The sequence below is a fragment of the Hemibagrus wyckioides genome, linkage group LG16 (assembly GCF_019097595.1).
Source record: "Hemibagrus wyckioides isolate EC202008001 linkage group LG16, SWU_Hwy_1.0, whole genome shotgun sequence".
Lineage (NCBI taxonomy): Eukaryota > Metazoa > Chordata > Actinopteri > Siluriformes > Bagridae > Hemibagrus > Hemibagrus wyckioides.
The window spans coordinates 19,285,487-19,297,500 of NC_080725.1; the positions used below are offsets into that span (position 1 = coordinate 19,285,487).

At 35.6% G+C, this 12,014-nt stretch overlaps 1 protein-coding gene across 2 annotated transcripts in view; it reads left to right on the forward strand.

The window, feature by feature from the left end:
• gfra2b (GDNF family receptor alpha 2b) overlaps positions 1 to 7,166 on the forward strand; it is a 116,121-nt gene extending 108,955 nt beyond the window's left edge. For both annotated transcript variants that reach the window (XM_058412632.1, XM_058412633.1), the window contains one exon: positions 405 to 7,166. In XM_058412632.1, coding sequence (XP_058268615.1) covers positions 405 to 542 — 138 coding nt within the window. In that variant the 3' untranslated portion in view covers positions 543 to 7,166. The remainder of the gene's footprint in view (positions 1 to 404) is intronic.
• Positions 7,167 to 12,014: the final 4,848 nt, after the last annotated feature.

Consider the following 12,014-nt stretch of genomic DNA (forward strand, 5'->3'; position numbering starts at 1 on the left):
AACACCTTCACATGGGACCTGACACTTATTTGTATTAACCAAGCTCATAAAACTGAAGCGAATCTGATAACTATTTATTAGATGGCTGCTGTTGTCAACTGTAAGCTACAAAAATCAGAATATGAAAACAGACACAGATATTTTGCGCACTAATAAGGTACAAATAACGGTGTTTGTTAGTTCCTGTTAGTTCAATGAGATGCTTCTTTGCACGATATCAGTCTACTACATCATCACACGATGCCCCGCCCCTCCAAGTACTACTTACTCAACAGCACTTTGTAGTTTCAACAATCTCATCTCTGCTATGTGGATAATCCAGTGATAGTGATGCAAAATTATAATGCAGCTATTGTGAAGCTCATGATGAAATGTTCCATTATCTTTCCTTTTCCTTTTCGCAGAACATCCTGGACTCCGAGATGGACAGCTCTATCCACTCCCACCAATCAGAGAACGACAGACACTCGTCCGCGTATCTGTCCAGCATCTCCACGGCAACCATCGTCCTGTCCATCGTACTTGTCATTCAGGTCGTGTAAATAAATCTCCGAGTCCACGAGGGCCAAAACAATCAGATGGACACCTCCAGTCCAAACCCTGACATTGATCTCTGTCATTCTCTTTCTCTCTCTCTCTCTGTCTCTCTCTCTCTCTCTCTCTCGCTCTTTCGGTGTCTCACATGCCATTTTTAACAATTTTGCCCAAAATGAAGAGACTGCAGAAGTGTAGTCCTACAGCACGGGAAACATCTACGTGACTATTAGCTTAGCAATGTGGGCTAATCAGAGGGGAGGTTTTTTTTGTTTTTTTTGGCATGAAGAGCCGAAGGAAGTAAGAATGCTTTGTCATGTACAGGTATATAATCACTGGAGACCGTTGGTGGATATCTGAAACGGTATGTGGCTTACAGATACGGACGCATTTTCCATAATAATGAGCTTCTTCTGTATAATTACATCCAGCTGAGCAGAAAGATCTGTAAAATAAATCTCCACAAGGCTGTCTGACATGGCAGGACACATCGTTCATATGTAAAACGCTTTTCATTTAAAAGATAAAGGCAGGTCCGTCAATCTGAGTTAGCCGTAATGACTTTTTTATTAAATCAGTTATTAAACACCAAGGCGAGTGGAAGACTAGAAATATGGATGCTTCGCCCCAGACCATCTCTGATTGGCCGACGCTTGGTTATGTTAGAGTGTTTTACAATGATTTTGGAAAAAATACGGATAATCCTGTTTAATTTCCACACACTGCCTCGTCTTGCTTGCTTGTCAATCCTCAGCATAGCACAACAGCTGCTTCACGTTTCACACTCCTTATTTATCCATAACCGCATGACCTGAAGTGTTAACTTCCTCTCATTTCACAGCCACATGATATTTTTTCATTCCTTTACAGTCACATTTAATATCCGTTATTTTTTTTTATAAAACATAAAGTAAATGTCATTCCTTCTACGAAACTCCAGCACCGATACTGGAGACTCTGTTGGAATCTGTTCCTGTGTACGTTGTTACTATAAAAATGACAATATTCTAGAGCGAGTGCCGAAACTACTGTCCGAGCTGCTGTTAGAGAAAATAAAGCAACACTGATCAGAATAAAGAGTTCAGCAGTGGTCTAGAAATGAATAATAATAATAACAATAATAAGATTTTACATTTCTGATCATATCAAAAGAACTGAGACACATGCACTATACGGCCTGAGGTATATGGACGCCTGACAGTCACAGCCAACAAAAATGGAAGTACACGATTGTATAGAATGTCTCTGTATGCTGTAACTTTACAATTTCTCTTCACTGGAACTAAGAGGTCCAGCATGACGATGCCCCTGTGCACAAAGCACAAACCATAAAGACATGATTTGCCAAGATTGATGAAGGTGGAAGAACTCGAGCGTCCTGCACCCTAGCCCTGACTCAGACTGAACACCTTCAGGATGAACTGGAACACCGATTGAACCCCTGACCTTCTCACCATCAACAACATCAGTGCCAGATCTCGCTAATGCTCTAATATCTGAAATCCCCACAGTCATGCTCCAACATCTAGTGGAAAACCTTCACAGAAGATTAGAGTGGAGCTGATTATATGTGAGTGTCCGGGTGTCCGCATACTTTTGGCCATGTAGTGTATGAGCTTGAAATCTATCTTGGTTAAATTGAGCATTTTCTTTAATAAGGCTGTGCTGAATTTATAACTTTATTTTTAATCACCATCGCAAATTTCGGCTTCCTTTAATTACTTAATCGAGAAATTAAAAAAAAAATTAAAGAAAAATAACGTTAGATCATTTTTTAATGATGCTGCTGTAATACATGATAAGCTCCTGATTCCCAGTTTTTTGCTCTTTATTTATTCCTTTATTTAAATCTAGCTGTGCTTAAATTATATATAACCTAAATAATAATAATAATAGTAATAATAATAATTATTATTATTATTATTATGTTTTTTTATTATTGATTTTTTTAATAATATGTTTAGAAATTATATTCCTAAATAATGACAGCATCATTTTTTATGCTACATGGAAAAACAAATCTTTTAAAAATTCCAACCAAACATAATGATTTCCTTTTTTTATGCATCATCCTGTAGTCTTATCTTGAGATTATTGTCTTTCCACACAAATGTATGTCATTTGAGGAAAGTCTGATTTAAATCTTACTCATCTTGATTGATCGCTTTGCCTTTTTATTTTCATCCGAGGAAGAAGAGCGTCAGAAAAGTGAACGCACTTAACCCCGTTCCCCCTCATACCTCTTCCGCATGCTAATTGGTGTTGTTTTTGTTTTGTTTTGTTTTTTCCTTTTCTTTTTCTGTGTACATGCATTACAGGAACACCATTAAGCTGTCTCAGCTTGTCAGAATAAAACACGTCCATCTGTACGAACAAGTCTTCATTGTATGAGAAGAAAGCAGATCCGGGATTGCAGAGGTGTGAGCTGTGAATCGCTTGTATTTCTCGAACCAGATCATCCTTCACTAATATAATTACACTATACTGGATAACTGATGGAATAAAAAATCAGGGGCTGGTGTTGACTCAGACTTTCGGGCCTGGCTGTACGGTGTATGAAAATATCAGCGTTTAATACGGCTTTTCGAGTGGGCGTGTGCTGATGACGCAGTTCATTTCCATATCGATATCGATGTCTGTTATCACGATTAGGGATGCATCAGTACTGAGTACTAGTACTTACTAGTACTTTTTTATTCACCGTTCTAATTTTTAACCAATCAGGGCCGGCGTAGGAGATTTTCTTTAGCTCTGTTTAGACTAGATTTATCGTTGTTGGCACGTTTAAACACTGATAGAGCTAACAAAGAACACGTGGCCTTTAGCAATCACGTGAATTGCATCTTGACTTGATAGCAAACCACACGTCTGTCAGCCCTCAGTGCTCGCAGATCTGCACTGATCTCATGTCTCCGGCTTTTTACATTTTTTTGACTGACATCGTTATCGTGAAATCCGAAATCGTCTGTTCATTAGCATAAACGCTACACAGCAAAATCCAAAGGGTTTAATTATATGTACATTTATGGTATTTGACAGACGTTCTTATCCACCAGAACAACTTACGTTTATCTCATTCACACAACTGAGTGGTTGAGGGTTGAAAACTATGCTCAAAGACCCAGCAGGGGCAGGTTGATGGTTCTGGGATTTCCAGCATCTTGACCACTGCACTGCCATTTCCCCAGAATGTTGAAATAACTCCCAGAGTGTGTCATAGTTATCCAATTAATCCCAAAATCAGAAGCCTGCTGAACTTCACTATAACTCAACTATAACACAAAGCCTTCAATACACAATAGACACAATCTCTGCAAGAGGACACGGTTGTAAAATGACAAATTGCTAATATTGGATGTTTGCCAAAAAGTATGATATGAAACATATGCTGCTACAGGAAACTAATTAATGTCAAGGTGGTGTGATGTAATGATGCAAATAACAACACCTCAAGGTTATTTTAAAAAGCAGCAGTTTATAAAATTATATAATATAATATAATATAATATAATATAATATAATATAATATAATATAATATAATATAATATAATACAATATATTAATTTAATTATTTGAAAATAACACTATTGTTATAATTTTTATTATTAAAAAAAATTATTCTAAAAACATCCAGCGGTTTGAATTTACACCCTCCAGCGAGTATCTATGTCCAATTAAATGAGTGTTTGAAATGAATTAATGGCGTTGTGTGTAGGTTTCAACCATAGCATCATGTAGACCTAAATGTTAGTATCTGAGCATTTTTCTTTTAAAAAGGAGGATTAAATGAACACGATATCAGTCCCTGATTCCAGTCTCAGTATTCCTGCATCCCTAATCACAATCTTGTATTACAAAATGATTAGTTGCCATTAGAGATGGATGTACAGATGTACAGTATGCCTTCATGATCCTGCCTTCATATTGGAATGCAGAATGTTGTAGAAGACCGCTGTCTTAATGGGATAGCTGCTATCTCAGGATATTAAGGCTGTCTGAAATCGGTGCCTGGTGTTCGGTGGAATTTTACAGTTTTTACTCACAGCATATTGCATGTGATTATCAGCACATGCCGGTCACATGACACAGAATCACGGGAATGAAGGATCGATGAAAAAGATAAGCAAAAACCGTTCCATTTTTACGTATATATTTGTATTTGTAGGTTAACGCTTCAGCAGCCGGAGTTTGAGCAGAAGGGTAAAAGATGACGGGCTGAGGTGAGGTCACATGAGGGATTTCTGAACCATAAGCAACGAATTGATTTTATTGTCATCAGTGTGCGTCTCTGACTCCTCCCACTCTTAAAAATTACACGATGTAGCTGTTTGTTTGCAGTTCATGACTCTAACGCTCTTACACGGGTGCATCTTTTTAAACCCACACGACAATACTGATGGTCATGTGACCTATGGAGTCAATGTTTATTCCCTCTGATCGATGCTTTTTTCTGTATTAAGTATTTCTGTTTCCTGTCTGATGTTTTCTACAGTCTATACACACTGTGCTGTGTAAAAAAAATGTTTTATATGCTTGATGTTAAACCCATGGAGGAGATTATCACTCAGTGTGTGAACCCTAGCAGGCTCTTCTCCACAGTTTCTGCATTGCATTATTGTGTTGCTCATAACACCTCTTTTTCAGGAAAGAGACAGAATTCCATAGTGTCACCAAAACATGCTGGAAATGATCTTTGACCTGTCTAATTTACCCGAGTTAGTGTTATTGTCTTCCAGGTTAAACCCATAACCAGAATCCTGCTGGAGTTCCCTCTCAATACATACACAAAACATTCATACAGCTGTAATATTGTCAATGCACAATATATATTTGTGTAAGTCTCTGGTAAATAACACATATGGGAATGTATTTTAGTGGTTCAGCTTAGCATGAGCCAGCAAAACACAATTACTTTCAAAAAAACACAATTAATTTAAAAAAAAACATAATTACATAAAAAACAATCAATTAAAAAAAATAATTACATAAAAACACAATTAATTAAAATAATAAGATTAATTTAAAAAACATAATTACTTTTTTTTTTTTTTTTTTAAAAAAAAACCATAATTACATAAAAAACACAATTAATTTTAAAAAATACATTTACAATAAAACCTCACAAGGTTTCGCAGATGTTCGGTGGAGTCACTGAAAATGCTAATACTGTACTGTAAATGCTTATTTTTAGAGGTTAAACCCTAAATATGATCCCAGTCATGCTCCCAAAACACTTTAATTTCTTTTAAAAGTTAGCTTAATACATTACCCTTAAAAAAGAAATAAATGTTTGACGTAAAGATAGAGTACAGTATCACCTGTATAAAAACCAAGGGAAAAATCACTGAGATCACTTATTCACAGAATATACGCGCGTGTTGAACCGAGTACAAGGGGCGGGGAGATGAACCGCGACATCACGCATACAAAGCATCATAGCTACCAGCCAATCAGCAGCTAGGTAAAACTGTTAATGCTCTGTGATTGGCTACTTCCAACCCTTCTAGCCAATAGCGTGTTGTAAAGGCTGTACTGTACGTACATGATGTCGGCGATGTTCGATATCATTAAAATTAAAACATTTATATTTTATTTATATTGATATTTTTATTACTAAATTAATAAACAAAACTTTTAATTAATAATTTCACATTAAAAAGCATGAAAATGTATAAATTGCCACGAAATTAGCTGTAAAAACTTTTGCAGGATTTTGCGGGTCTGCGAAAAATTCGCAGATGCAAATTAGTTAGGTTCCATAGAAAATTTCGCGGATCATTGAAGCCGTGAATCGTGAGACACGGATCTGTGAGGTATTACTGTAAATAAAAAAAACACAATTACTTTAAAAAAACACAATTAATTAAAAAAGCATAATTAATTAAAATTAATTACAATTACTGAAAAAAACTCAATTACTTTAAAAACAGAATTAATTAAAAAATACAATTACTTTAAAAACACACAATTACTTTAACAAAAACACAATTACTTTAACAAAAACACAATTACTTTAACAAAAACACAATTACTTTAAAAAAACACAATTACTTTTAAAAAATACAATTATTTTAAAAACACAATTACTTTAAAAAACACAGTTACATCAACAAAAAAAAACTTGACTACTATAAAAACACAATTACTTTAAAACACAACTACTATAAAAACACAATTACTTTAAAACACAACTACTATAAAAACACAACTACTATAAAAACACAATTACTTTAAAACACAACTACTATAAAAACACAACTACTATAAAAACACAATTACTTTAAAACACAACTACTATAAAAACACAACTACTATAAAAACACAATTACTTTAAAACACAACTACTATAAAAACACAATTACTTTAAAACACAACTACTATAAAAACACAATTACTTTAAAACACAACTACTATAAAAACACAATTACTTTAAAACACAACTACTATAAAAACACAATTACTTTAAAACACAACTACTATAAAAACACAATTACTTTAAAACACCCAACTACTATAAAAACACAACTACTATAAAAACACAATTACTTTAAAACACAACTACTATAAAAACACAATTACTTTAAAACACCCAACTACTATAAAAACACAACTACTATAAAAACACAACTACTATAAAAACACAACTACTATAAAAACACAATTACTTTAAAACACCCAACTACTATAAAAACACAACTACTATAAAAACACAACTACTATAAAAACACAATTACTTTAAAACACAACTACTATAAAAACACAATTACTTTAAAACACAACTACTATAAAAACACAATTACTTTAAAACACAACTACTATAAAAACACAACTACTATAAAAACACAATTACTTTAAAACACAACTACTATAAAAACACAATTACTTTTAAATGGTTGCTTGACGATATAAAACATGCTGCTAAAGGAAACTAATCAACCCCAGTGTGATGTGATGTAACCCCATTCAAATACCCCAAATAAGTTAAGTAGCCTTTATTTGTCACATATACATTACTGCAGAGTTAAATACTTTCTTCACATATCCCATCCTTGGAGGGTTGGGGTTAGAGCGCAGGGTCAGCCATGATACAGCAGTCCTGAAGCAGTATGGGTTGAGGGACTTGCTCAAGGGCCCAACAGAGGCAGCTTGGCAGTGCTGGGGCTTGAACCCTGATCTTCCAATCAACAACCCAGAGTTTTAACCTCTTGAGCTACCACCACCCTGAAATACTCCAACAACCCTGAATTTAACAATAAATTTTTTATTTAAAAAAAAATACACATTTTTACATTTTTAGTTACATTTCATTTAGATGTTACAATATAAGTTATGTCTGTCTATATGTGTGGCCCTGTGATGGACTGGTGACCTGTCCAGGGTGTACCCCTGCCTTTCGCCCAATGTGTGCTGGGATAGGCTCCAGCAGATCCCCGTGACCCTAATTAGGAATAAAGCGGGATGGATGGATGGAGTATAAGTTATAGAACTGAAACAAAGCTGTTACTATAAAAACGATAATGTATCAGGAAAGACTGCACAGTTCAGAGGGTATTATCCCACTTACGCCACAGCAATTTGCCAGTGATTAGATAGTTTCATTTATTAACGCACAAAACATCACACATTTTAACGATTTAGAGTTCCATTTAATGTTACGGAAGATCTGAAAGACCAGTTCATGTCCTTACTCAGTTTATAGCTACGATAAAAGTAAAGGAAAGTTACTCCCTCAGCAGCCTCTATTTCTCGCTCTGTCTCTCTCTCGACTCTGACTCACTGCTTAGAACCGAGACTCTTTAAATAAATGTTAAATAAATGTAATAAAAATCATCACCACAGCAACCGTTCTAACTTTTATTTATTTTTTTTATTTTTTTTATCAGTTCATTTTTCACCTCAGATGATGAGCGTCTGTGTATGAGCTGTTGCTATGGAAACAATAATGCATCAGAGCGAGGGTATCAGAATTAAGCTTTCGTTCATGTTACCGCCTGTGCCGTTATACGTAAAATCGTGCAAACCTTTTAACCAATCAGATTCGAGCATTCACCTGCACTGTGACATTGTGAAAGGCTGATTTGTGAAATGTTTCCACAAAAAAGGTTCACGAAAAAACTTTCGAAGCACAAAAAAAGTGACGAACAAATGAACAAGGAGCAGCAGGCACACACTGATGACATCACATCGCTGTGTTTGGTTAAATCTTGGATCACAATACACTGTCGGCAATGCTCTTCTACACTCGCTATTATGTCATTCTTGATTTTTTTATTTCTTTTATTCACCCAAGAGACTGGGATCAGCGCCTAAGCTGAACAAAGCATTTCACTTCATTTACTGATTGCGTAAATTATTCGTGTTTTATAGTGTGCAATCTATCGTGGGGCCTTAATTTTGTTTTGCTCTCCTGCTTTGTTTTTCTCTCTCTCTCTCTCTTGTCATGGTTTTCAGGACAGGGCCTGACTGCCATATGATTTCCGGAAGAACAAACATGTTTTCTTTAATCTGTGCTGCTTTAAACATTGCGGTCGGGGTTGGGGGGGGGGGGGTCGGAGCAGACTCGAGAATGTGTCTGAAATATTTGTCAAAGTCTCAATAAAAAGAAAACGTCATGTTGATAAAGTGTTATTCCGATGTGGCATGGTGTGTTATTTTACACAGACGGGGGTGGCTTTCACTGAGGGTTTAGGAACACAACCTTAATAATTAAAAAATAAAATAAATAATACATCAAATACTAGTTGATTATTTAGAACATCTTAGTTCTAAATAATCTAATCCTTAGTTCTAATAGTTCTAATCCTAGTTATTTACATACTCAACTTATTCCAGTAGCATAAACTTTATTGAAATTTATAGCATCATATCACAAATAAAATGAATAATCTAAAATATTATTTTGAAGTAAGAAATAAACAAACAACAATATGAGGTAGGAATCAAACCCACAGTGCTGGTGTTTAGTAACAGTCACATTACCACTGCACAAAGCCACAAAGTTTTCCAGTCTGAAGTTTCACACACTGCTCTTACTTATGGAATGTGAAATAAGTGAAGAAGATAGATAGATAGATAGATAGATAGATAGATAGATAGATAGATAGATAGATAGATAGAATTGGGTGGACATATTGATTGATTGATTGATTGATTGATTGATTGATTGATTGATTGATTGATTGATTGATTGATTGATTGATTGATTGATTGACAGAATTAGGTGGGTGGGTGAGTATCTGTTTGGATGGATGGATGGATGGATAGATAGATAGATAGATAGATAGATAGATAGATAGATAGATAGATAGATAGATAGATAGATAGATAGAATTGGGTGGACATATGGATTGATTGATTGATTGATTGACAGAATTAGGTGGGTGCGTGGGCATCTGTTTGGATGGATAGATAGATAGATAGATAGATAGATAGATAGATAGATAGATAGATAGATAGATAGATAGATAGATAGATAGATAGATAGATAGATAGATAGATAGATAGAATTGGGTGGACATATTGATTGATTGATTGATTGATTGATTGATTGATTGATTGATTGATTGATTGATTGATTGATTGATTGACTGATTGGTTGATTGATTGATTGACAGAATTAGGTGGGTGGGTGGGCATCTGTTTGGATAGATAGATAGATAGATAGATAGATAGATAGATAGATAGATAGATAGATAGATAGATAGATAGATAGATAGATAGATAGATAGATAGATAGAATTGGGTGGACATATGGATTGATTGATTGATTGACAGAATTAGGTGGGTGCGTGGGCATCTGTTTGGATGGATGGATGGATAGATAGATAGATAGATAGATAGATAGATAGATAGATAGATAGATAGATAGATAGATAGATAGATAGATAGAATTGGGTGGACATATTGATTGATTGATTGATTGATTGATTGATTGATTGATTGATTGATTGATTGATTGATTGATTGACAGAATTAGGTTGGTGGGTGGGTATCTGTTTGGATGGATGGATGGATGGATGGATGGATAGACAGGTGTGAAACCTCTGACACTTTATTTGCCAGTGTTTCAAATCTATTGTCCAAGCCTTTGTGTAAAGAAAACTTCACCATAACAGTGTGGGTTTTAAACCCTTTCACGAAGAGTGCAAGTTGTTACTATAGAAACGCTAATATAATAGAACAAGCGTTTTAATGTAAACGTGATTTTCTTTGCAGCACCACTGCTATCAGAGCTGCTGGGGGTTAAATAAAGCATATTACATGCTGAAAGCCACTTTAGACTCGTAGAAGTTGTTCCCTTAATAGAATAAAGTCGATTTCGTCTGTAGGAAGCCCGCTGTGGCCCATTTTATGGAGACGAGCTTCTACATGATCGGTCCAATTTATTATTAATGTAGCCCTAAGGAACTTGTAAGATTGCATTGAATGTTCATCTGTCCCCAGAATGTGGGTGTGGTGTTTTATCCCTCCTGAGGTCCCAGACGATTCTCTTCACAGCACCAGCCAGATCTCTTCAGACTCCCCTGACTGGGTCGTGAGTGTTTGTTCCTGGGGTAGAAACGTGAGATCTACCAGAAGTCTGCTGTGTCGAGGATAAATACGACTGAGGACAGAACCGTATCCCCAGACCCTCCTGCAACTGCACAATATGGTGTCTGAAGTGCAGCTAAAAGGACGAACAAATAGCAAGACCATGGTGAGATAATCCATCAAGCAGTTCACCAGGCTATCAGTGACCTGCATCGAGCTGAGCTTCTTCCCCAACAGAGCAGCTGTGTGAGATTAAACACAGTGCAGAAGCCAAATAATTCCCTACTCAGCCATATATATATATAAATGGCTGAGTGGGGTGTGTGTGTATATATATATATACATATATATATACAGTATCTCACAAAAGTGAGTACACCCCTCTAATTTCAGCAAACATTTTAGTATATCTTCTCAAAGGACAATATTATAGAAATGAAACTTGGGTATATTTTAGAGTAGTCAATGTGCAGCTTGTATAGCAGTACAGATTTACTGTCCTCTGAAAATAACTCAGCATACAGCCATTATTGTCAAAATAGCTGGCAACAAAAGTGAGTACACCCTAAGTGATAACAGCCTGTATATTGTTTAACCATGCAAAGTCACATGTCCTATTCATCATGTTCATGTTTTTGTCAGCTTGATAGGACCATACAAATTTGTGTATCTTATATTAGAGCATTTAAAATTTGGTGCTTTGAGTACAATTCACTCATACTGACCACTGGATGATCAACATGGCACCTCATGGCAAAGAACTCTCAGAGGATTTGAGAATTAGAATTGTTACTCTCCACAAAGATGGGTTAGGCTACAAGAAGATCGGTAAAACCCTGAAACTGAGTTACAGCACAGTGGCCAGGGTCATACAGAGGTTTTCCAAGACAGGTTCCTCTTGCAAGGGTTGATCAAAGAAGTTGAGTCCTTGTGCTGTGCGTCAGGTGCA